We start from the raw sequence: 26,421 nt of genomic DNA, 5'->3' as shown, positions 1-26,421 counted from the left end.
TTCTTTCTTTCTCTCTGAAACATAGCTCTCTCTCTCTCTCTCTCTCTCTCTCTCTCTCTCTCTCTCTCTCTCGCTGTTCCGCCTGCACTTCGCTGCCTGTCCTTTGCTCTCTCTCTCTCTCTCTCTCTTCGCTGTTCCGCCTCTTTCTCTCTCTTCGCTGTTCCGCCTGCCCTTCGCTGCCTGTCTACCTGCGCCCCCCCCATCCCGCTGCCTTCCCTTCGCTCTTTCTCTCTCTTTGCTGTTCCGCCTTCCCTTCGCTGCCTGTCTACTTGCGCCCCCCCATCCCGCTGCCTGTCCTTCGCTCTCTCTCTCTTCGTTGTTCCGCCTGCCCTTCGCTGCCTGTCCTTCGCTCTCTCTCTCTCTCTCTCTTCGCTGTTCCGGCCCCCCCATCCCGCTGCCTCTCTACTTGCGCCCCCCCATCCCTCTTCCCATCCACCCTTCGTCAGGCCCCCAAGGCAGCAACATAACTCTCTCTCTCTCTCTCTCTCTCTGCTGAATCTCCTCTCTTTCCCTTTCCCCTGCATGACTTGACCCCCCCCTCCCTGTTGCTGCTGTTTCGTGCTGCTGTCATGGATTAATTTTCAGTCCATTGGCTGTGGGAAGTTCTGCAAAAAGTCATGGCCAAGACCGGGTTTAAAGAGGAGCTCGTGAAGGTGGAGGACAAGCTCGGCACAATTATCAAAGAAAACAAGAAGATGGTCAACTCTTCCGTTACCGGAATCATAAACCGCCTCTCCAAACTCGAGAAGGGATTTGACAAAATCCAAGAGCTCGAAGAGAGATCTTCCAAGCAAGAGGCTGAGATTTCAGCCTTAAAGGAGGAACTAGTGGAGGCCAACTGCATGCTAAAAGTCAAGCGGCTGAAATCTCAGCCCTCAAAAAGGAGTTGGAAGCCACTTCAAAAAGCAAGCTTGAGGATGGAGAATTTCAGCCCTCCTTTATTGAAGAGCTGAATACCATCAAGGAACAAATGAGGATCATTCGAGAGGAGGAGGAGCAACATAAAGAGAAGACATCTTCATGGGTGGAGGTGATCACAAAGACACAAAAGAAGATGGACGAGGCCGAGAAATGGATGGAGGTCGCCGAGAAAGGGAAAGGTAAAGAATCGCCACCCATCCCCACTCCCACCATCATCAACATGACCCTTGATGGTAGAGTGGTGATTATGGAGAGGCGCTCTTCATGACGGCGCGAGACCTATGGGACTACACTCAAAGTTGCTACTTGGAATTGTAATGGATCTCTACGCCTTGATGTAGGGGCTTTTGAGGATAGTTTCACTGGGAGGGACATCATCTTCTACTGTGAGACGCATCAGGCTCCTGGACAGTCCATGCCACATGTTAGTGGATACCGATGGGAGACAGCTTGTAGACAGGAGACTCGTTCAGAGCATAGAGGACGGGGCTCAGGAGGAGTGGCAGTATTGTTTAGAGAGGAGCTACAGCCACTGATACATATAGTCCGCAGAGATGAGCAGGCTAGGTACATGTGGGTTAGACTGAGGGCAGAGACCGGCAGATATCTCTACATTGCTATATGCTATTTTGCTCCTAGTACATCAGTGTATGCATCACCTAGCGGGCAGTCTCCCTTTTCTATTTTGGATGATGACATTTGGGAGTTCTCCAGGGATGGTGACATCATGATTGGTCACACATTGGCTAGATTATATGCATCTATTCTTGAGCAGGAGTTGAGTAGATGGGCAGAGAGAGAGGGCATACGTGCATCAGGGCAAGCAGGGTTCAGGAGAGGTTTCTCCACTCTTGACCATATCTTGACACTCAGAGCTATTATTGAGGAGGGCAGATTATATGTCAGGAGGATTTATTGTTGCTTTGTGGATTTCCGCAAAGCTTTTGACACAGTACCGAGAGCCAGACTGATGCGCAGACTACAGGAGATGGGAGTGCCCACAGAGCTGTTTTGGGGAATCATGGCTTTATACAGGACAGTTGTGGGACAGGTACGTACTACCCAGGGTATATCGGAGATGGTTCACTCCACTATTGGGGTGAAACAGGGCTGCCCCCTTTCCCCCACCTTATTTGGGATGTATGTGGATGAGGTTTCGGACTATGTAGAGCGGGAGGGTGACAGAGGAGCACAGCTAGCAGGGACATGGATTCCACTGTTATTGTATGCTGATGATATTGTGCTGATCTCAGATTCTCCAGAGGGGATCCAGCGTCATTTGGATGCATTGCACATGTTTGCAGAGGACAGTGGATTGTCTGTTAACCTTGGTAAAACCAAGGTGATGGTGTTTAACACCACAGCACAGTGGGTTAGGAGGTCAATGCCCACCTTTACATATGGTCAGGAGACAGTGGAGTATACAGATGCATATACTTACCTTGGTGTGGTTTTTAGTGGCCCACTATTTTCCTTGAGGAGAGCAGCGGAGACCAAATTGACCAGAGCTTATGCAGCATTGGGGAGACTAGAGAGGATGTGTTCGCACGTTCAGTTTCAAGAACCTCGAACAAAGCTCTGGCTCTTTGACACATTGGTCACTTCAGCCATGCTGTATGGAGTGGAGATATGGGGACCCTCAGTGGATCACCACAGCCGAGCTGGTAGCACTGATGGATGGAGACGTATGGAGAGGTCCTTGGTTTCTATGATTTCCCGGATGATTAGGGCCAAGGCCTCCGTACCACATGATATTATCCGTGCAGAGATGGCTGCCCCCCCATTGGTAGTAGAGGCACTCACTCGATCAGTCTCCTTTATACATAGCACTTGGGCTCTCCCTAGAGACAGATATGCTCGCTTAGCCCTGGAGTCTTCAGGGCAGTTGGCATCACAGGGAGACGGATCATGTTGGTATGCACAGATGACAGCTTGGTTCCAACTGCATGGCTTTAGTATGGACAAGCTACCTCCATTTCAGTACTCCCTCGATGCACCCTCCCTCTCTCTCACACGGGCAGAGATTACCAGACTTATCAGGCAAGACTTGACTCAGCTGGACACTAGGAGGACATGGATACAGCCGACACACGAGCTTGGTACGAAGATGGCTTTCTATAGAGATCATCTTCTCCAGCTCACGGAGGATGGGTTTGTGATTAGACCCAGCTACATGGATACTCATCTTTCTCATGGGGTACGGTGTGCTATTGGTCAGATGCGCACATCCTCACACCAGCTAGAGATTGAGACTGGCAGATTCAGAGGAGTACCAACTGAGGCCAGGATTTGTCAGCTGTGCCAGATGGAGCCACAGACAGAGTTACATTACATATGTCACTGTCCATTATATTATGAGATACGAGGCCGTTTTCACTGCCTGTTCAGAGAGGGCTTTGGACCACTTTCTAGAGTCATGAGATACCAGGATCAGAGATGCCTCGGATTGTACTTGCTGGAGCTGTGTAGACATAGAGAGGGTCTCCTGAGAGGGAGGGGATCAGAGAGGGAGAGACACCTACAAAGGCAGATTACAGACTTCTTTCGACCAGAGATTGAGCAGTCAGGTCAGCAGGCATTGCAACTAGCCCCAGAGTACAGCCGCACCAGAGGTACACTGATTGATCAGGCTATAGAGCTGGGGCGGTCCAGGCGCCCCAAGATGAGAGGCCCATCTCGACACCGGCGGAGACTACAACAGAGGATCAGGACCATACTAGCACGGCATGGGAGACGTCCAGTCAGAGTACTCACCATGGAGGACATTGAGGATATCTGCCATCGACCGATGAGAGACATCTTTGGATAGTGATGTGTATGATGCTTACCTTTGTTGCTGGAGTTTTCCTCCCAGATGTTATCCATTAGGAGCTCCTAGTACCGTACTTTTTCTCATAGTTGTTTCAGTTTCAGTTAGTTGTTTAGTTGTTTTTAGCTTTGCTTACACAGACATTGTATCAGATCACACAGACATTGTATCAGATCCACCAATTGTTGTAACCTTTTTGGTCTCATAGGTCATTTTGGCCTTTTGAAGACGTTAATATATCATTTCATTTCATCACCTCTCTCTCTCTCTCTCTCTCTCTCTCTCTCTCCCTCCCTCCCTCCCTCCCTCCCTCCCTCTCCCCCCCCCCCCCCGCTACCCTCCTCGCCCTTGCCTCTCGCCTCTGCTCATTCACGCCAGGCTTGGTGCAGGGCACCGCCAAGCCATGGCGGTTACCTCAAATAGGGAGCCCGTCTTGTCATAGCTGATGATACAAATGCAGGTGGTACAGACGACCTAGCCCTACCAGCGATCCACGATGCCAAAGAAGTCGTACTCTCGTGCCCTGGCAACACCGACCAAAGCCCTTTCCCCACCCACCCTTGCTCAGGCCCCCAAGGCAGCAACATAACTCTCTCTCTCTCTCTCTCTCCTCCCTGCCTGTGGGAAGGACTGCAGAGTGATTTGGAGGAATGGCCCCGAGTCTCCAAGAGAAACTCGAGGCCCTCGAGATGGCAATGAAGGCATTAATCAAGGAGAACAAGAAGACATCCGATTCCAACCTCAATGAGGTGGAAAACAAACTACACAAGCACATCATAGCTCTCGAAGCACGGGTCACGAACCTCGAACAAGAGAACACGGCACTCAAGGAGGAGGTGAGTGCATTGAAAGTGGAAATGGTAGCCATCAAGAATGCTGAGAAGGAAGAAGGGGAGATCAATGACAACACTCTCACGGCCATCAAAGAAGAGATCTCCAAGGAGATCACAAAGGACATGGAGGGAAAGCTCGAAGCCAAGCAGTCAGGATGGGTCGAGGTGGTGAAGAAGAACATCCGTAAAGAAGTGAGGGAGGAAACTCAAAGGGAAGAAAACCAAATCATTCACACCACCATTGAGGAGGAGAAGATGAGGCCCTCAACATTCGAGTCACAGGTATAGCCGAGACACCCGACTCCACTCCCGAGAAAGATGGACAGCTTCTATGCATGAAGCTCGGCTACAAGGAAGAGCACCCTCTCCCCTTCACCAAAGCATGGAGAGCCGGGAAAGACTCAACACGCAAGCGAGCCCTCATCCTACAGTTTGCAGGAGAGACGGAGAGGGTCACCTTCATGAGGAAGAGGGTCATACTACGGGGTTTAGAGGGAGCTCCTATTTTCTTGGATGATGATCTCACGAGGATGCAGCTTGAGCATAGGAGAACTTGCATGCCACGAGTCTTACACGCGAGGAGAGAAGGCAAGAAGGCCTTCTATCGAGATGGTCGGGTCATCATTGATGGCCGGCCCATGGATTAGCGGTTTGGGGCCTATGGGACACAGACCAGGCCATTGACAGAGATACACATAGCAGTATGGAACTGTAATGGTTCACTATGGGTGCAGCCTGGACGACTGGAGCATGTTATGGTGGGGAGAGACATCATACTTCTGACAGAGACACATCAGAGCCCAGAGAGAGGGCTACCTCGAGTAGAGGGATTCCAGTGGGAGTCAGCATACAGGAGGACCACACGCCAGGGTACCTCGAGAGGGTCGGGGGGAGTAGCAGTCCTATTCAGACGGGAGCTACAGGGGAGACTGAGAGTGGTAGCACAGGATCCAGAGGCCAGATACATGTGGATCAGCTTACAGCTCTCACAGGACAGGGTTATATACATAGCTCTATGTTACTTTTCTCCATCAGGATCCTCCTATGTCATTACAGAGGACATGCCACAGGAGGAGGAGATAAGAGCCTCGCCATACACTTGTCTGCCAGAGGAGATTATGCATTATTCTACACTAGGGGAAGTATTTCTTACGGGCGACTTCAATGCCCACACACAGAGCAGACAGTGTGAGGTGTATGACTATGATGACATGGAGATCCTCCACCCTGTGGATCCAGAGGAGATAGGGGCTAGTCGGGCATCAGAGGACACTGGACCAGACAGAGGACATTATGGGGACCACTTACTAGAGTTGGGAGCCAGGCATCGTCTCGTTATTTATAACGGGATGCTACATAGTACAGTGGCCGGGATCAGGAGGGCTGACATGCTTCCCACATGGGGGTCATACACGGACCGGAGGCACGGTGGTAGACTACATTATGGGGTCTTTGGAGGCATCACAGCTTGTCACCTCATTCTCCATTCCACCTCGTCCTATTGGGGCAGATCATACATACTTGGCATTTTCACTAGCCGGATCACCAGTATCACCAGTCCCCCACATACCGACGCCACACACTACCATCTACTTCACACATGACATGGCAGACATATACACTGGCAGAGTAGAGGATGGGCTCCTACTCATGGATCCCCTGGCATCTATGGATACCATTACAGCCCAGCTCGCATCACTCCTACACACGGCTGCATTACAGAGCTTCCCACATCGTGTACACTCAGGAGAGCCTGCGAGACCTGGGACTATGCCCCAGAACAGATGGTATGATGACGAGTGCAGAGCCCTATACTCACGACTCCGCATACAGAGAGCTTTGGGAGCCATCACAAAGCAGGAGTCGAGGAGAGAGATGAGGAGACTTACTCGCCGCAAAAGGCGGGCCTTCGCAGAGATGCAGGAGCTAGAGATCTTTCATTTCTTCATGAGTAGAGATAGCCCTGTCTCATGGCGGCACTTTAGAGAGCCCCGGACCCCGACACCTATTGCAGACCCACAGACATGGCACACATATGCAGAGGGTCTATACCAAGCCCCACAGCAGCCACCTATACCTCAGCCACAGGAGCCTCGACCTACCACAGCTAGCTTCTTTACCCACTCGATGGTACAGGAAGCTATCCGCCGCCTACAGCATGGACGGGCCGCCGACCATATGGGCCTGCAGGGTGAGCATCTCATATATGCAATAGATTCTTTAGCTCCTTTTCTTGCACACCTGTTTAACAGGGCACTAGCAGAGGGTTTGCCTGCGGAGTGGACGATGCACACCATTGTGCCGATTCACAAAACAGGGGATATGCTCGATCCGAGCAACTACAGGACGGTTATGGTTGGCCACGTGCTGGCCAAACTCTATGGTGCAGTGCTGGAGCAGGAGCTTAGCTTATATGCTGAGCGAGCAGGTTTACGCTCATCAGGGCAGGCAGGCTTCAGGAGAGCTTTCTGTACCACTGACCATGTATTCACTTTGAGATGTATGATTGATCAGGGCAGAGTGAGGAAGAGAAAGCTCTATTGCTGCTTTGTGGATTTCCGCAAGGCATTTGACACAGTACCACGAGAGAGGCTCTTTCAGCGCCTGCAGTCTCTTGGCATACCAGCAGATATGACATGGGGCATCTATGCATTATATGAGGAGGTTTTTGGGCGAGTCAGATGTCCAGGAGGTATGTCCGAGACTATTGCTAGCACCATTGGTGTGAAGCAAGGATGCCCACTTTCCCCCACGCTATTTGGGTTATACATTGATGAGGTGGCTGACTTCATTACACGGGGAGGCGGAGATGGAGTTGATTTAGCAGGTACCTCAGTACATATTATGCTCTATGCTGATGATATTGTATTAGTGTCTGAGTCCCCAGGTGGTCTACAGCAGCATCTACATGCACTCCATGATTTCTGCACACAGAGGGGTCTTACTGTGAACCTTGGGAAAACCAAGGTTATGGTCTTTCATACATCGAGACAGGGCAGGAGTCAGCTGACATTCACTCTCGCCGGATGCCAGGTGGAGGTGGTGACATCATACGTGTACCTAGGGGTTACCTTCTCTGCAGCAGCCACACGCTTTACCATGGGTTCAGCAGCCAGAGCTAGATTGACACGGGGATATGCAGCATTGGCTATGCTAGAGAGACAGTGCCACCAGGCGCATTTTCAGGAGCCCCGGACGAAGGGGTGGCTATTTGACACATTAGTCACACCGGCATTGATGTATGGAGCAGCAGTATGGGCGCCAGGCCTTGCTACCCATTGGTGGACACAGATAGAGAGACCACATGCCCTCATGATGGCACGCATGATACGCAGCAAACCGTCAGTACCTCATGACATTATCCGAGCAGAGTTTGCTACGCCTCCTATGATGGTAGAGGCCATATTTCAGACTATATGCCTGCTAGACAGATTCAGAGAGATGCCACAGGACAGATTATCATACAGAGCTTTTGAGGCATCTAGACAGTTGGCTGCGGCAGGAGACAGAGGATCATGGTATGCACAGGTCACACATTGGTTCTCACAGCATGGCCTAGACATGGATCATCTACCACCATTCCAGTATGACAGGGATGCACCACATATCCGTCTCTCTCATAGTGAGAGGAACAGAGTATTGAGACAGGATCTATGGCAGCTCTATACACGAGAGACATGGATATCACCTACATAGCCTCTTCCACCGAAGATGCTATACTACAGAGATCACTTCATGAGTATCACTGATGATGGATTTATAGAGAGGCCTAGATACATGGAGGGCTTTTTACCACACGGCTCCCGAGTGGCTATTGGTCAGCTCAGAGTTTCATCACACCGATTGGAGATTGAGACTGGCAGAGCAGCACGGATCCCCCGAGAGGAGAGGGTATGCAGATTGTGCAGAGAGGAGGTGGAGAGTGAGGAGCATTATGTATGCAGATGCAGAGCATATACAGCCATCAGAGAGAGATATCCCATTTTATTCAGAGAGCCACATTCCCTACGCCAGATCTTTGAGACAGCAGACCAGCGCATACTAGGGAGATACATTCTAGACATACAGCGCCACAGAGAGACATTATTACAGGCTCAGACAGCTCCAGAGGGGGGGCGACAGACACAGATTACTACATTTTTTCAGAGATCCATACCCCTCCCAGCCCCTACACGGCAGGGAATTACTCTCCAGAGAGCAGAGACACTTAGAGCCCGCAGGAGACAGAGGACACCTGGCTTTCGGACACCACGCCTATACCAGAGAGAGATGACAGAGATCAGAGCTCAGTTTCACAGAGAGGGTGCGGAGCGACTGGCTCGCTTCAGAGCACACCCAGGCATGTTCTTCAGGGAGCTGTGGACACCCCCTTCACTGATGTATACCATTTTATACCCCCAGTATGGTACAGGATGGAGCTAGCTAGGTTGCATATCATGATTGTATACTCCATGCATATAGCTTTGCATTCTCCTAGTAATAGAGCTCCATCCCCTGCACACCCAGATTCAGCTTTTTTATTCAGTACTTTTTCATTTTGTTGGGATGACAGAGGATACCCCATACAGGTACTCCGATTTGTCTCATAGGCCGAGTTCGGTCTTTTGGAAGACGTTAATAAAATCTTTCTTTCTTTCTTTCTCTCTCTCACGAAAAAGGCATATCTGATAAAAGTGTGGAACTAGAAAAATGGTAGGCTATGGGAAGCAGCTGAGATAGACTCATCCCATAATGTCTCGCATAGGTCGATCCAACATAGACAGGCTGAAGCGTCGAGGTCATGCCGCACTATGTCATGCCAATATCGCCTGTATCCTCTTATAATGTCTCGCACGGCGTCCACGACCTGCTCGGCCGCAGCCCCAACCGAGACATTATAAAAGGATACATGTGATATTGGCACGATGTCGTGCGGCATAACCTCGGCGCTTCAGCCTGTCTATGCTGGATCGACCTATGCGAGACATTATGGGATGACTCTATCTCCGCTGCATCCCATAGCCTACCATTTTTCCAATTCCACACTTTTATAAGATATGCCTTTATCAAGCCACTAGTTCCTCTTTGGCTAGATGTTATAGCTAGTTGTTTTTCAATTTATGCTTTTCATTTTCTACTCAGGACATTTAATTTCCTTGAGTTTTGGATGTATTGGTACTTTTGTCTCATAGGCCACTTTGGCCTCTTGTAGACGTTAATATATCTTTCTTTCTTTCTCTCTCTCCCCCCCAATAGATTTACCCCACGGGTACCATGTATTGGCTCCCATTCTTGCCAATCTTTTTAACAGAGCACTCTGTGAAGGCTTCCCACCCTCCTGGACTACCAACACCATTGTCCCCATCCACAAAGCAGGAGACCCCACGGACCCAGGTAACTACAGGACTATCATGATTGGTCACACAATGGCCAAAGTCTATGGGGCAGTACTAGAGCACATGATGAGCTCTATGGCAAAGAGGATGGGTAACAGAGCATCACGCAAGGCAGCTTCAAGAGAAACTTCTCCATGTTGGACCATTAGAGAAGGCGAGGTCCTCAAAGAGACATGTACATTGCTGCTTTGTGGATTTCCGCAAAGCTTTTGACTCTGTCCCTCGATCCCGTCTAATAGGACGCTTGCACGAGCTCCAGTTCTCACATGAGATGATATGGGGTGTGATGGCACTATATGAGGCAGTACTCGACCGAGTATGTGCACCCGATGGGACCTCAGGAGATATATGTAGCACTATTGGGGTTAAGTAGGGCTGCCCACTCTCACCTACACTCTTTGGCCTATACATTGATGAGATCACAGTATTTGTGGATAGAAACTGTCCATCGAAACTCATCATGGAATACTAACTACATACTACATAGAAACATGAGAGCAGCATCAGCTCCGAATAGATGGTATACCACTCCCCAAAATATCAAGTATGGGGCTAATGTGTATGGCCGAGAGGTCTCCCTCAACTATGTCACATGGAAAGGTAGCTCGATGGTGGTGGAGCATATGTCCTGGATCTGGAGCTGATGAGGTGATCGGGGCTGACGGCTGAGGGGCTGGGGGGGTCGAGCACGCTGGAGTGTGGCGGCTCGGTCCGAGGTAACTCCTCTCGGGTGAGGTAGGTCTGGAGCATCTTGTGGAGGGTCCACAAGATCCACTATATCACTGACCTCCACCTCCAAGGTCCGGAAGAAATTGGTGATGGTTGGCTGGCGAGGGAGGGGGCGGGGTGGCTGGGGCCAAAGCTCTCTCAAGAAGGTGTCCATCTGTTTGCAGAGCTCAAGCAGGAAGAGGCCTAGGCAACACTAGTCCTGGAAGTCAATGATCCTGGAGATTGGACCAAATCCCTCACGAAATACACAATAAAACCTCCCACATATCTCATAGTATACTGGGCAGAGGCATATGTAATGCTCCTCCGTCTCAACCTCTATGTGGCATAATCCGCAGATCCTCTCCTCTCTGGACCTCCATATGAGCTTCCCGGCTGTGCCCTCAGCTCTACCTGTCTCCACTATGAGGCAGTGGGATGAAACCCGTATCTAGCCAATCGCAATCCGCATGGCATGGGACATGTGAACACTCAAGTAGCCCGGCTGTTGGGTGAATCCATCCTCAGTGAGTGTGAGGAAGTGTTCTCTCTAGAAGAGCACCTTCGTGGGGAGCTCCGGAGGTGTGATCCATGTGCAGTGGGTGTAGAGGCTAAGAAGATCTAACTGGATAACCCGGTTGGTATCCTTGTGAGAGAGTCGGAGAAAAGGGGAGTCCAAACTGTACTGAAGAGGGGGTAGGCGGTCCATGCGGAGCCCATATACTGAGAACCAAGTGGAAACTAGTGCAAACCATACTCCAGAGTGGCCCTCAAGTGCTAGCTATCTTGAGGACTCCAGGGCAAGCCTCGGGTACTTGTGCTAGCTGTCTTGAAAGAGGGAGCGATTGAGACGAGCTAGACTGCCCTCCTCAACGACACGGACACCACCATTACTGACACATGCATGGTACTCTGCGGTAGCCAAGAGGTTTTATGCACATAACATACAGATGGATTGTCTCCCCCCGTTTCAGTATAGCCTGGATTCCCCCTACCTTGATCATCCGGTTAGATCTACTCGGGCTACACATACACCAGACATGGGTGTCTCCATCAGAGATTGGTAAGAAGTGTGGGTTCTACAGAGATCACTTCTTGAGACTCTCCAAGGATGGATTCTTTGAGATCCCAAGATACATACAAATACACATGTCACATGCTATGTGTATTACGATCGGCCAACTCAAGGTATCCTCCCACCGCCTCAAAGTAGAGACTGGAAGAGCTGAGGATATCCCACATGAGGAGAGGACATGCACAGTATGCACCACAGGAGCAGCAGTAGAGGATGAGGCCCATTATATGTTCAGTTGCCTAGCTTACCACGAGATACGGGGGAAATACCACTGCCTCTTCCAAGAGGGATTCGGACCACTCACATGGGTGATACAATTTGAGGATCAGAGGTGCTTGGGCATGTACTTGATGGAGCTCAGACGACATAGGGATGTAGTGTTGAGGCAGCATGCTGAGAGACAACCCCCGCTCCAACGAGACACCTCACAGAGAGCCATCACAGATTTCTTTGTGGGACACAAATCCACATAAAAACCCACTGCGCACAACAGTTCTTCTACTACAACATCAAAGTCCACCACCCATACCCACACTCGAGCTCCACGCCCCAGTGGAGTTCTTAGCAAGAGAGCTCGATCCATTCTACGAGCCAGACGTCCCCAACCCAAAGCATCAAGTCCCTCCACCTGTGACCACACAGAGACATATTCGTGAGATTCTCCGCCAACATGACACGCTCAAATCACAAAGGCCTGACATTCACTCCACCATCAGAGCGGTTCGGGCCGAGGTGGGTATCGTCATTAGCTGATCACAGCATATCTCACTCTACACAGGATCATCTGTTGATCACGTGTACTGTCAGACGGACAGTTTTGCATCACCCAAGTGAGATGGCTATGTTTATGTTTTCTTTCTGTTTTATTTTCCATTCCATGATGAGATACGCCATGGACATTATTGTATCACTTTGGTCTCATAGGCCCATTGGGTCTTTAGTAGACGTGTGCGTCTCTCTCTGCGCCCCCGTATCCCCACCCGCGCCCCCGTATCCCACCCGCGCCTCTTTTCCCACCCGCCCTTGCTCAAGCCCCCAATGCAGCAACATAACTCTCCCTCTCTCTCTCTCTTTCTTTCCCGTTGCCAATCTCTCCTGCTACTCACATACGCACCTGTGCACCTATTGCCCACCTGCGCACCTTAGTTGTAGGGTAGGGTTGTAACCCACCTCCAAGCAGGTAAGGGCTTGCACCTCATGGGGGTGGGGTTCGTGAAGAGCAACCTCTCAAAACAGTCCAGCAGTTTGACATGGCCAGCAAGAAAACCTTCTCCGAAACCCTTATCTCCCCTCCTACCAAACCCAATGAAAAACCATCACCATGGGAGCGGTACCTCCTGAGCATGATTCAACATCTTCAGCAAACAAATTCAGCCTTGCAAAATGAACTACATCAGACAAAACAACATCTTTCAACCCTGGAGAAACATATTAAGGAACAACAACACGAAAAAGAAAACAGGGAGGAAATCACACGGGTAAATTTACTTGATCCACAGCCTAAAGAAATTCTCATTAAAGAAGTAATATCACAGATTAATGAAGAGAACGAGCAGCAATGGATTGCAAAAGAAATTAGGGTGGGTGGTTTGTCAGAGGGTTGGGAACAGGTAGAGGTATCGGAGGACGAGGAGATTGCGAATGATACTTATGTCCCGGAATGCGAGATTCTACAAAGAAAGCTGTGCAGAGCTATCCCTTTCATCGACATTGGAGATCCCTCAGTGGCAATCAAAGGAAAACATGTGGTTTTGAGGTACGCAGATATGAAAGACAAAATTAAAGTCACGAAGCAAACAAGGTCACTGAAGGGAACGAAGGTGTGGATGACGGATGAACTCACAGCCACACAACTAAAAAACAGGAAACAAGAACTCAATAAAGTATATGAAGCAAGGAAACAAGGAAAATGGACAGTCTACCGTAGAGGTAGAGCTGTTATTGCAGATTTCAGGACAACCAAACATGGTAGTAATGAAGAGTAGCTGCTAGAGAAATCCTTCATGTTTTCTAGGATTCTCCTACGGTCATGTAGGGAATTTGAACTATTTTTAGTTTTATCTCTATTTTCATTTTGTTGCCCCCGTAGTGGAATGTAATCACATGGATGTATCTGATTAGTCCTATAGGTCAGATGTGGCCTCTAAAGGACGTTAATATAGTTCTCTCTCTCTCTCTCTCTCTCTCTCTCTCTCTCTCTCTCTCTCTCTCTCTCTACTGATGTATTGAGGGCTAGATACTTACCTTTAGTTCTTTCTTTTCTTTTCCAGACAGTGTATCAGATGTCACATGGTTGTAACTTTGGTCTCATAGGTCACTTTGACCTTTTGAAGACGTTAATATAACATTTCATTTCATTTCATCTCTCTCTCTCTTTGAAGTGCCCTAGCCTTCATATGGCTTGGCTACCCTTCATATAGACTTCACATCTCGTGGCCCTTGGCTACCCTTCATATTGACTTCACATCTTGTGGCCCTTGGCTACCCTTCTCACTATGCCTCCTACCCTTATTGGAGGCATGACACCAAACATTTTGGGGGTGCCAATACAAATGGGTTGTGAGAGATGTGGCTTAGTGCATTAGCTCTAGGTGCATGCCAGTAGCTTCCAATGCATGTCAATAACTATCGACATGCACCGGGAGGTACCCGCATGCACCTAGAGCACCCAATGCATGTCGGGTGCTACCTAAGAATGCCAGTAGCTACCGGCGTGCATTGGGTGCTCCAGGTGCATGATGCCAATGGCTTCCAATGTGCATGTCAACATGCCACACCATTTGGTGACATTAGGTAGAGTGCGGAAGCATGCAATGCTTCATATGGAAAGCATGGCTAACACTCATCTTCACCAACTAATTTATGAGGTGCCTCCACAGTTGTTGCCACATGACAAGGAAGAGGAGGGCCTTAACCCATTTGTCTTCAAATCCACATCATGGTCTACTTGGCCTATTGTATTGGTGAATTAGAAAGCAAAGGCTCTGAGAAGAGAAGGGGCAAAGAAGCACGGACTTCTACAAAGAGACGGCCCTCAGACACATGAGGAGTTTAATCCACGATGTTAAACAAGCGGGGGCCGTACAACCGTTCACTGGAATGACATCGCACATTTTATGAACCAATTGGAGGAGAGTGTGGAGAAAAAAGTCTAATGCAGCTCACAGGTAGAGGAGTCAGCACCACACAGGAGAAACCCCTCATCCGAATCCCAGGTTGTTCGGGGAAGTCGTGAATTTCATGACTTGGCACACCCGGGTGAGGAGGCAAAAACTCACGCACCGAGCAGGATTGCCAGTGCCCCTCGCCAACGAAGTCTCCTGGAAAAATGAGAAAGGCCAATACCCATTCCAAAACCAACAAGCAGACCACCTTATGGGTGGAAGTGAGTCAAGGGGGGAGAAGGAGGTCAAGCAAGCTTGAGTAGACAGTGTTTGAGAATGCAGCCAACCTCCCAAAGCTAACTAAGCCACATGTCTTTGCTGCCGGGATGGACATTGAGGTAATGGAAGGGGCCACGAAGAAGTACCCTTACACCAAACCCATTGACGTACAGTTCCGAAGGGCAGATGAAAGGATGGGGGTCAGCCATGCAGGGGTAAGCAGCAGGAAGAGGGCTTATGAGCCCAGGTAAGAGTGCTTCTCCAATTTAGGTAAGATGAGCTAATTCAAGAAGTGTTTTGCTATTATTTATTTGCACCAATTTAGGAGTTGCAAGATGATACAAGATGTAAAAAGTTAAGCTAATTCAAGAAGAGTTTGGCTATTAAGTTGAGGAAAGGTGATTATCAAACATAAGCTTTCTGTAAAATGTTTAACACTAGTTTGTCAGAAAAAAAACATTAAATGTTTTTGGAGTCAATGGTGAATTTGTTTCTCTCAAATAAATACCTGCTAGGAGATTCTACTCTTTTTTGGATCCAAGAAGTTCCTTCTTCGAGCACCCTCTCCCCTTCACCAAAGCATGGAGAGCCGGGAAAGACTCAACACGCAAGCGAGCCCTCATCCTACAGTTTGCAGGAGAGACGGAGAGGGTCACCTTCATGAGAAAGAGGGTCAGGGGTTTAGAGGGAGCTCCTATTTTCTTGGATGATGATCTCACGAGGATGCAGCTTGAGCATAGGAGAACTTGCATGCCACGAGTCTTACACGCGAGGAGAGAAGGCAAGAAGGACTTCTATCGAGATGGTCGGGTCATCATTGATGGCCGGCCCATGGATTAGCGGTTTGGGGCCTATGGGACACAGACCAGGCCACTGACAGAGATACACATGGCAGTATGGAACTGTAATGGTTCACTATGGGTGCAGCCTGGACAACTGGAGCATGTTATGGTGGGGAGAGACATCATACTTCTAACAAAGACACATCAGAGCCCAGAGAGAGGGCTACCTCGAGTAGAGGGATTCCAGTGGGAGTCAGCATACAGGAGGACCACACGCCAGGGTACCTCGAGAGGGTCGGGGGGAGTAGCAGTCCTATTCAGACGGGAGCTACAGGGGAGACTGAGAGTGGTAGCACAGGATCCAGAGGCCAAATACATGTGGATCAGCTTACAGCTCTCACAGGACAAGGTTATATACATAGCTTTATGTTACTTTTCTCCATCAGGATCCTCCTATGTCATTACAGAGGACATGCCACGCCACAGGAGGAGGAGACAGGAGCCTCGCCATACACTTGTCTGTCAGAGGAGATTATGCATTATTCTACACTAGGGGAAGTATTTCTTACGGGCGACTTCAATGCCCACACACAGAGCAGACAGTGTGAGGTGTATGACTATGATGACATGGAGATCCTCCACCCTGTGGATCCAGAGGAGATAGGGCCTAGTCGGGCATCAGAGGACACTGGACCAGACAGAGGACATTATGGGGACCACTTACTAGAGTTGGGAGCCAGGCATCGTCTCGTTATTTATAACGGGATGCTACAGTGGCCGGGATCAGGAGGGCTGACATGCTTCCCACATGGGGGTCATACACGGACCGGAGGCACGGTGGTAGACTACATTATGGGGTCTTTGGAGGCATCACAGCTTGTCACCTCATTCTCCATTCCACCTCGTCCTATTGGGGCAGATCATACATACTTGGCATTTTCACTAGCCGGATCACCAGTATCACCAGCCCCCCACATACCGACACCACACACTACCATCTACTTCACACATGACATGGCAGACATATACACTGGCAGAGTAGAGGATGGGCTCCTACTCATGGATCCCCTGGCACCTATGGATACCATTACAGCCCAGCTGGCATCACTCCTACACACGGCTGCATTACAGAGCTTCCCACATCGTGTACACTCAGGAGAGCCTGCGAGACCTGGGACTATGCCCCAGAACAGATGGTCACGGCTCCGCATACAAAGAGCCTTGGGAGCCATCACAGAGCAGGAGTCGAGGAGAGAGATGAGGAGACTTACTCGCCGCAAAAGGCGGGCCTTCGCAGAGATACAGGAGCTAGAGATCTTTCATTTCTTCATGAGTAGAGATAGCCCTGTCTCATGGCAGCACTTCAGAGAGCCCCGGACCCCGACACCTATTGCAGACCCACAAACATCGCACACATATGCAGAGGGCCTATACCATGCCCCACAACAGCCACCTATACCTCAGCCAGAGGAGCCTCGACCTACCACAACTAGCTTCTTTACCCACTCGATGGTACAAGAAGCTATCCACCGCCTACAGCATGGACGGGCCGCCGACCATATGGGCCTGCAGGGTGAGCATCCCATATATGCAGTAGATTCTTTAGCTCCTTTTCTTGCACACCTGTTTAACAGGGCACTAGCAGAGGGTTTGCCTGCGGAGTGGACGATGCACACCATTGTGCCGATTCACAAAACAAGGGATATGCTCGATCCGAGCAACTACAGGACGGTTATGGTTGGCCACGTGCTGGCCAAACTCTATGGTGCAGTGCTGGAGCAAGAGCTTAGCTTATATGCTGAGCGAGCAGGTTTACGCTCATCAGGGCAGGCAGGCTTCAGGAGAGCTTTCTGTACCACTGACCATGTATTCACTTTGAGATGTATGATTGATCAGGCCAGAGTGAGGAAGAGAAAGCCCTATTGCTGCTTTGTGGATTTCCGCAAGGCATTTGACACAGTACCACGAGAGAGGCTCTTTCAGCGCCTGCAGTCTCTTGGCATACCAGCAGATATGACATGGGGCATCTATGCATTATATGAGGAGGTTTTTGGGCGAGTCAGATGTCCAGGAGGTATGTCCGAGACTATTGCTAGCACCATTGGTGTGAAGCAAGGATGCCCACTTTCCCCCACGCTATTTGGGTTATACATTGATGAGGTGGCTGACTTCATTACACGGGGAGGCGGAGATGGAGTTGATTTGGCAGGTACCTCAATATATATTATGCTCTATGCTAATGATATTGTATTAGTGTCTGAGTCTCCAGGTGGTCTACAGCAGCATCTACATGCACTCGATGATTTCTGCACACAGAGGGGTCTTACTGTGAACCTTGGGAAAACCAAGGTTATGGTCTTTCATACATCGAGACAGGGCAGGAGTCAGCTGACATTCACTCTCGCAGGATGCCAGGTGGAGGTGGTGACATCGTACGTGTACCTAGGGGTTACCTTCTCTGCAGCAGCCACACGCTTCACCATGGGTTCAGCAGCCAGAGCTAGATTGACACGGGGATATGCAGCATTGGCTATGCTAGAGAGACAGTGCCACCAGGCGCATTTTCAGGAGCCCCAGACGAAGGAGTGGCTATTTGACACATTAGTCACACCGCCATATTTCAGACTATATGCCTACTAGACAGATTCAGAGAGATGCCACAGGACAGATTGTCATACAGAGCTTTTGAGGCATCTAGACAGCTGGCTGAGGCAGGAGACAGAGGATCATGGTATGCACAGGTCACACATTGGTTCTCACAGCATGGCCTAGACATGGATCATCTACCACCATTCCAGTATGACAGGGATGCACCACATATCCGTCTCTCTCATAGTGAGAGGAACAGAGTATTGAGACAGGATCTATGGCAGCTCTATACACGAGAGACATGGATATCGCCTACACAGCCTCTTCCACCGAAGATGCTATACTACAGAGATCACTTCATGAGTATCACTGTTGATGGATAGAGAGGCCTAGATACATGGAGGGCTTTTTACCACACGGCTCCCGAGTGACTATTGGTCAGCTCAGAGTTTCATCACACTGATTGGAGATTGAGACTAGCAGAGCAGCACGGATCCCCCGAGAGGAGAGGGTATGCAGATTGTGCAGAGAGGAGGTGGAGAGTGAGGAGCATTATGTATGCAGATGGAGAGCATATACAGCCATCAGAGAGAGATATCCCATTTTATTCAGAGAGCCACATTCCCTACGCCAGATCTTTGAGGCAGCAGACTAGCGCATACTGGGGAGATACATTCTAGACATACAGCGCCACAGAGAGACATTATTACAGGCTCAGACAGCTCCAGAGGGGGGGCGACAGACACAGATTACTACATTTTTTCAGAGATCCATCCCCCTCCCAGCCCCTACACGGCAAGGAATTACTCTCCAGAGAGCAGAGACACTTAGAGTCCGCAGGAGACAGAGGACACCTGGCTTTCGGACACCACGCCTATACCAGAGAGAGATGACAGAGATCAAAGCTCAGTTTCACAGAGAGGGTGCGGAGCGACTGGCTTGCTTCAGAGCACACCCAGGCATGTTCTTCAAGGAGCTGTGGACACCCCCTTCACTGATGTATACCATTTTATACCCCCAGTATGGTACAGGATGGAGCTAGCTAGGTTGCATATCATGATTGTATACTCCATGCATATAGCTTTGCATTCTCCTAGTAGTAGAGCTCCATCCCCTGCACACCCAGATTCAGCTTTTTTTGTTCAGTACTTTTTCATTTTGTTGGGATGACAGAGGATACCCCATACAGGTACTCCGATTTGTCTCATAGGCCGAGTTCGGTCTTTTGGAAGACGTTAATAAAATCTCTCTCTCTCTCTCTCTCTCTCTCTCTCTCTCTCTCTCTCTCTCTCTCTCTCCACGCTTTGCCATACAACAATAGAGACGTAGGAGAACTACATATGCCAATGTCTGGTATACTATGAAATCAAGGGGAGGTTCCACTACCTCTTCCGAGACAGGTTTGGACCTCTCTCCAAGATTGTGGACTTCCCGGATCATAGCTACCTAGTGCTCTTCCTTCTAGAACTTCGCAGACACAGGGAGTCACTATTGTGGCCCATACCAGCAGCACCTACCCAAGGACCAACACAAAGAGCTCTCATTGATTTCTTCCGAGGCAGAGCTCCAAGGGCAGACCCACCCACCCTACTTGAACCCCAGGCTGATGTAGGAGACCGACCTAGAGGAGTGACACTGGACAAAGCCACTAAGCTATGCAAGGGTCAACGACCTGAGACCCAGAGGCCCAGGCCCAGGCGACCATAGAGAATTAGGGCCATCATCTTACACCATCACAAGACTTCCTCACACCAGCTTAGCTTTACCACTCTGAGTGCCATGTTGCGGCACCTCATGCGGGATATCTTAGGATGATATGCAAGCCTTATGCTCTTTGTACATGGATCAAGCCTAGCATCTCAGCTTTAGCATTTTAGCTTTGTCATTTTCTTTCATTTCAGTACCCATAATGATGTATTCCATGGACATCACGTAATCCTTTTGGTCTCATAGGTCATTTTGGCCTTTTGTAGACGTTCACGATGATGAGGATGGTGATCCTCCATGATGAGGATGATGTGATGATCCATACACATCTACATTTACCTAGGGATTAGTTCTTTTTTGTTATGTTGTCTTTTTTTTCCAATATGAGATTCCATGGACACATTGTACGCCTTTTGTCTCATAGACCCATTGGGTCTTTTGCAAGACGTTAATATATCTTCTTCTGCCTCTCTCTCTCAACCTCTACACTCACTGCACATGGATCACACCTTCGGAGTTCCTATAGAAGATGCACTTCTACAGAGATCACTTCCTCAGGCTCACTGAAGATGAATTCATCCAGCAGCCCATGCCATGTGGATTGCAATTGCCCAGATACGGGTTTCATCATACTGCCTCAAAGTGGAGACAAGGAGAGCTGAGCACGTCTTCAAAGCTGAGGAGCACCAAAGGAGGAGAAGATCTGCCGATTTCAAGACAGATTCGGCCCCCTTTAACAGGTTATGTAGTATGTGGATCAGAGATGCTTGGGTATGTACTTACTGGAGCTCCGTCACCATTGGGAGGCCGTGCTTAGACAGCAGCCAGGGAGCCGGAGCCGGAGCTGGAGCCAGAGCCAGCAGGACGCATCTCAGGCCTCCATTACAGATTTCTTCTGACTGCATCCAATTACATGAACGGATCCCACCCCCACCTTACAATAACAGAAACCCCCTATATGAAATGACTAGAAATGTTTGAAATGTATGAAGTTTGTAAGTGCATTTCGTACAAGGCATTTGTGAAACCTTATGCTGATGAAAGCAGCTAGTGTGTTGGCATTTCCACCTGATACAAATACAAAAAATAAGGAGGAGGAACCATTTCGAGCTCAGACTGAGATGTCCAAAGCATATGTTTTTATCGGAATCTCTTTCAGTCTTGCAAAGGGCTTTGTATCCGTTAGGAAAGGAAGCACATACAGTTCTTATCCAAAATAGTTCACGAGGCTGAACAATACAAGGACATGGACATGAAGAGAAAAAGTGTGGACCTCTACAAGGACATCAAGACTGACTTGGGATTTTCCTACAGCAGCCAATAAAATGGGCAGGGTAAGGCACAAGAAGTGTAGATCATCCCACAAGCTGGTGACAGGAAACTCATGGGTTCCATCCCCCTAATACAACTTCAGGTCAAGAACATGCATATAAACTTTTCAGAAAGACAACAAAAAGGATAATTACATTACACGTAACCCACTTGATTGGTAAGCCAGGGGCGTTCCAGCACTGACCTCATCAACACACTGACGTGCAGGCTCTTTGGCTAATTCCAAAACCTTGCGAACAAGCGCTCTTAGACCCTTCTCAGGAGAAATAAGGTAAGGCTGATATCCATCTGCTTCCAACACAACCTGAGAACAGATAACAGGTCAATTCATAACAAGACACATCATACAGGCCAGACATTCAACCTAGCTTTGCATTTACAACCAGCCAAGCACATGCAGGTCAAATAGATGGTGATATAAGATGAAGACACCCATGCATCTTTCTACAGGAAAAGTTGCATGTATGTAGTGGACATGCTTTGAACTACTTGGACATTGTATGCATCCTCATTGGAGCCATAGGGGAAAATAAAGCCACCGTAGCCTCATGGAAGATTGAAAAGCTTGACATGTAGAAGGAATCACCAAGGAGGGCGGGGAAGGGTTCAAGGGAGAGAGAAAGAAAGAACGTAAAATTAACATCTTCAAAAGAGCAAATGGGTCTATGAGACCAAAAGAGAGAGAGAGAGAGGTTAGGTTGGTTACCTTCTTCACATTGTTTAAATCAAAAAGATCATTTAGGGGAAGCTGCTTTATCCTATTGGGAAGGGCTCCTTCAAAACTCGTGACTACCTTCCAACTTCCTCCCTGTGAAGTGTCAACACCAAGCACATCAGTACAATCCCACATACCTCAAAGCAAAATCCAAAAAGCCACTCAAAGTTTCAAGCCAGCAAAGTGAAAAACAAGGGTGTGCCACTTCCAACCATTCACAAGCATAACATTGACCTCCATAGCAAAGCCAAAGGAAAAGAATCCGTGCAACACAAAACCAACTAACAGGAAGGGCCTCAATGCGGCTAGTTCTGTCAAAAGCCAGCAAAGTGAAAAACAAGGGTGTGCCACTTCCAACCATTCACAAGCATAACATTGACCTCCATAACAAAGCCAAAGGAAAAGAATCCGTGCAACACAAAACCAACTAACAGGAAAGGCCTCAATGCGGCTAGTTCTGTCAACTAACTGGGAACGTCAACAGAAACCACACCATCAGCATTACTTTTCTACATGCTTTTCGACCTGCCTCATCAGCCATAAATAGCCAAATACTATTCAAATTGATTCATTGTCAGCTATTCAATTTACACTTTCCAGTTGCTCTGTAACAGTAGAAATTGTTGGCTCTAGTTGATTGGACTTGATCCAAACTCTGAAAAGTTCCTAGAAGCACATCCAAGGCGACTCACAAGCACCCAGGATTAGTGGCAATTCTACATGGGAATATGGAGTTGGTTCCCTAAGGTGCAACCACCATTAACTACCCAGTGCTGTGTGTGGTTGTAAATCCAACACAAAGAACACCCTCCAGAGTCTAACAAGTTCCTATGAACACATTCAAATCAACTCACAAGCAGTAGTTTAAGGTTAGTTCTCTGTAGTACAGCCACCATAATTCACACAATGCCGCTCCATAATCGTAAATCCACCACAAAGAGCACCCTCCCCTGCTGTTTCCGTTATTCAGTCTCCAAAGAAAATATACAAAGCTAAGGTGAAAAGAAAATGCAAGGCACACAACAAAAAAATAAAAAAAATAAAAGCATGCAGCAGTGACATACCTCCCCTGTATTTATATGCTGGAGGAACTTGTCTTCGAACTCCCTGCACAATTCCAACGCAATGGCACGAGTACCCTCAGATGTTTGCACCAATGATTCTCCCAACCTCACCAACTCTTCTTCGACTTCTTGAGTGCGCCCCTCGAGCCTGACCACACACAAAAAGAAGCCATTCAGAAGTACAGTTGCATAAACATATAAGACATAGATCTCCCATTGTTGCCAGCAAATAATGGTTCTAACTTCCATATGCTAAAACAGCAAGAGAGATGTTCGTAGAAAATCATGGATCTCTTATCATAATGGATGAATCAAAACCTCCATAGGTCATGAGTTCCAACCGGTGCAGAGCACATCCCCTGATTCCATTTCAATAAAGTAGTGTCAGCCCTACCTTAACCATCAATTTAAGTGTTGTGCATCTGGGGGCCTGGGCTCATGCTAACCTTGAACTGACTGATTGAAAGAACCCAAGAAACTATCCAAGGAATGCCATAAGCCTAAATTTTTTCTAATGAGAACATTTGCATAAAGGTCCATTATTTGTTATCAAAAGCCAATGGTGTCATGAACATGGCTCCTTAAGTTGGCAGAGTTTTCTCCCGTTATTGTAATTGGCTGATTGATCTGAAATGCCTTTTTTCTCTATGATATTAGTGCTTTATTATCTCTTTTGACTGTAGCCTGTTGTCCCAAAATTTCCACATGCACCTATTATCACTGGAAGGACTGATGATTGTGACAAAACAGTGCTGCTCCTTGCCTTCTTGTATCATCCACCGTGGATGTAGTGACTTCAGAAAATTCTTCCTAGCATCATTGTAGGTCTCTTTTTGCAGGGTTCTCTGTGAAACAACTCACTAGCATGAAGTGAGTTGTTTCACAGAGAACCCTGCAAAAAGAGACCTACAATGATGCTAGGAAGAATTTTCTGAAGTCACTACATCCACGGTGGATGATACAAGAAGGCAAGGAGCAGCACTGTTTTGTCACATCATCAGTCCTTCTATCACCATTTGGTCCCTTCACCAGTCTTGACCAGTGTTTTACACACTGAGCGGAACCAAGGTGTGAATGGGGATTTTCCCACAAAAGAAAACTGAAGCATTCATTCGCATGGATTTGAACTGAAAGATGGCCACATAGCATGAGTAGCATGGGACTTTATTCATCAAAGTGACTTACAATGTTTATAAGTCGGTGTTTTCACATATTATTAAAGACAGGCTGGACATATGATATTTTGGGCATGGACAAGTGGACAAAAGAAGGCGCCTACTTAAAACTGTTCGCAGTCATCTCCTGTATGTACCATATTACTCAGTACGGAGTGAGGGCATATGTTGTGGGTGTGCCCGCCGGCCCGCCCGGATAGTTGTTCTCTCCATTTTTTCCCTGTTTTTCTGGTCGTGGGGGACTGTACTATGCTGGCCGACCTGATCTGTCTCTGGCCAACTGTTGTGTCGCTGCCGACTTGATCCGGGAGCTAGCCGACTGGACATATTCCAGTCGTGGGCCCATCTGGGGGCTGTCGGCACAGTTGCTACTGGCCGACTGGCTGCCCCAGGTAGTATATATGCATGCCTTGCCCCCCACACCAGTTTTGTACCGGATCTCTTGTGTATATAGTAGAGTTTATACAGCTTCTCTTTCTGTGTTTTCTCATTTCCGCTGCCCATTCCGACATGGTATCAGAGCCCCAGGTGGCTTGAAGCTTCGAGACAGTGGGAGCTTGAGGGTTTGCTGTTTTTTGGTGCTGATTGGACAATTTTTGGGCTGTTCAGGATGTGGAGAAGCAGGTAGAAGGCGGCCATCATTGCTGGACAGCCACCTCGCATAGCAGTTGCAGCCTCTTCTTCATTTTTTCTCCCAGCCACCCTCCCAACATTCCCGGTGAACCGATAGTTGGACGGGACCAACTATGGCATCTGGAAGGTAATGATGGAGTATGTCTTAGAGTCTTCTGATTTGGCTGATTTCATTGGGGTTGGAGTTCCAAGGCCAAAGTTGGAGGAGGAGCTTTCGCTTTCTACTAGGAAAGAGCAGGAGGCTCAGGCACAGCTGTGGGATCATGTCAATCCCGATTTGCATTCTTTCATCTTCCTTAATTGCACACCCCAAGTGATCAACCACATCAAACACATAACGTTGGCTCGAGGGATTTGGCAACACTTGGCTTCTTTGTATAACACGGTATCACCCATGAAGAGGATTTCATACAAAAGGTGATAGACACCAAAATCTGTCCAGTTCCCTACTTGAATCCATTCCCTAAAAGAATGAATGACTACAATGATGAGCATCTTTGCCTATTTATAGGTTCGGACTCCTTGGGGAATTGGCCGACCAGCAGTCGGCCAGCCGACTGGATACCTAATCCCTAAATGAAGATGCGCTTGCAGCCGCCTCAATCGACAGCTCCTGTGTTCTTCTTTGGTTCAGCCGACAGCATCTTCAGGTCATCTCCAGGTCCCCACTGCACACTGTGCTCCACGTCCTAGCTTTAATCTGTTTTTCTTGGCTACCCCTTCTAGATTAGCTCTGGGAATGTACATGGGCAAGCATGCACATGAATCCCCCTCTGCTAAACTTGATGACGGGATTCCAACCTTTTTCTTGGATGACGGTCATCATCCCAATCTTTTTCCGAAGTCCCTCTGTCATCCATCCATCTCTGGCACCCCTTTTTCTCTGAAAACCCGGCTCGGTCTCCAAAACCACTCTGCCTCTGAATAAGATCTATGCATCTGTTCCATCTAGTCCCCAATCCATTCTTGCCCTGACTCTGAACATTGTCTTGGTCTTCATTCCTGAGAAATGAGTCTGGCACTCGCACATCACCCCTTGGAGGATAATCCTCCCTTGGGACCGTTGCCCGAGAACCTATCTGGCTCACAGGACTGCCATCTCCTCTAGCTTCGTGGAACACCACCAACAAACCTCCTGGGAGCTCTTCCCGATTCTGTGTTCCTTGCCTTGGGCTTCGTATCCGTGTACTTTCCTGTACCTTGGACCTGTACACCATCATATGGGACTGATTCAGTGTTTAGCTTTTCTAAGCCTGATGCTCTGATACCACTGTAACACGCGGAAGCTGTGGGGGTCTTCTTTCAGCCCTAAACACTACT

The 26,421-nt window shown here is 48.6% G+C and overlaps 1 protein-coding gene across 3 annotated transcripts in view; it reads right to left on the bottom strand.

Moving 5' to 3' along the window:
* The window catches only part of LOC147637923 (dynamin-2A-like), a 74,684-nt gene that overhangs the window by 32,222 nt on the left and 16,041 nt on the right, over positions 1-26,421 (bottom strand). For all 3 annotated transcript variants that reach the window (XM_086799765.1, XM_086799768.1, XM_086799766.1), the window contains 3 exons: positions 23,294-23,441; positions 22,221-22,322; positions 21,699-21,818 (listed from right to left, as the gene is read on the bottom strand). In XM_086799765.1, coding sequence (XP_086655891.1) covers positions 21,699-21,818; positions 22,221-22,322; positions 23,294-23,441 — 370 coding nt within the window. The remainder of the gene's footprint in view (positions 1-21,698; positions 21,819-22,220; positions 22,323-23,293; positions 23,442-26,421) is intronic.

This window comes from Cibotium barometz, chromosome 6, assembly GCF_041138505.1.
Source record: "Cibotium barometz isolate CiBa-2024 chromosome 6, ASM4113850v1, whole genome shotgun sequence".
NCBI classification, from domain to species: Eukaryota; Viridiplantae; Streptophyta; class Polypodiopsida; order Cyatheales; family Cibotiaceae; genus Cibotium; species Cibotium barometz.
This window is presented reverse-complemented; position numbering and strand designations above follow the sequence as displayed.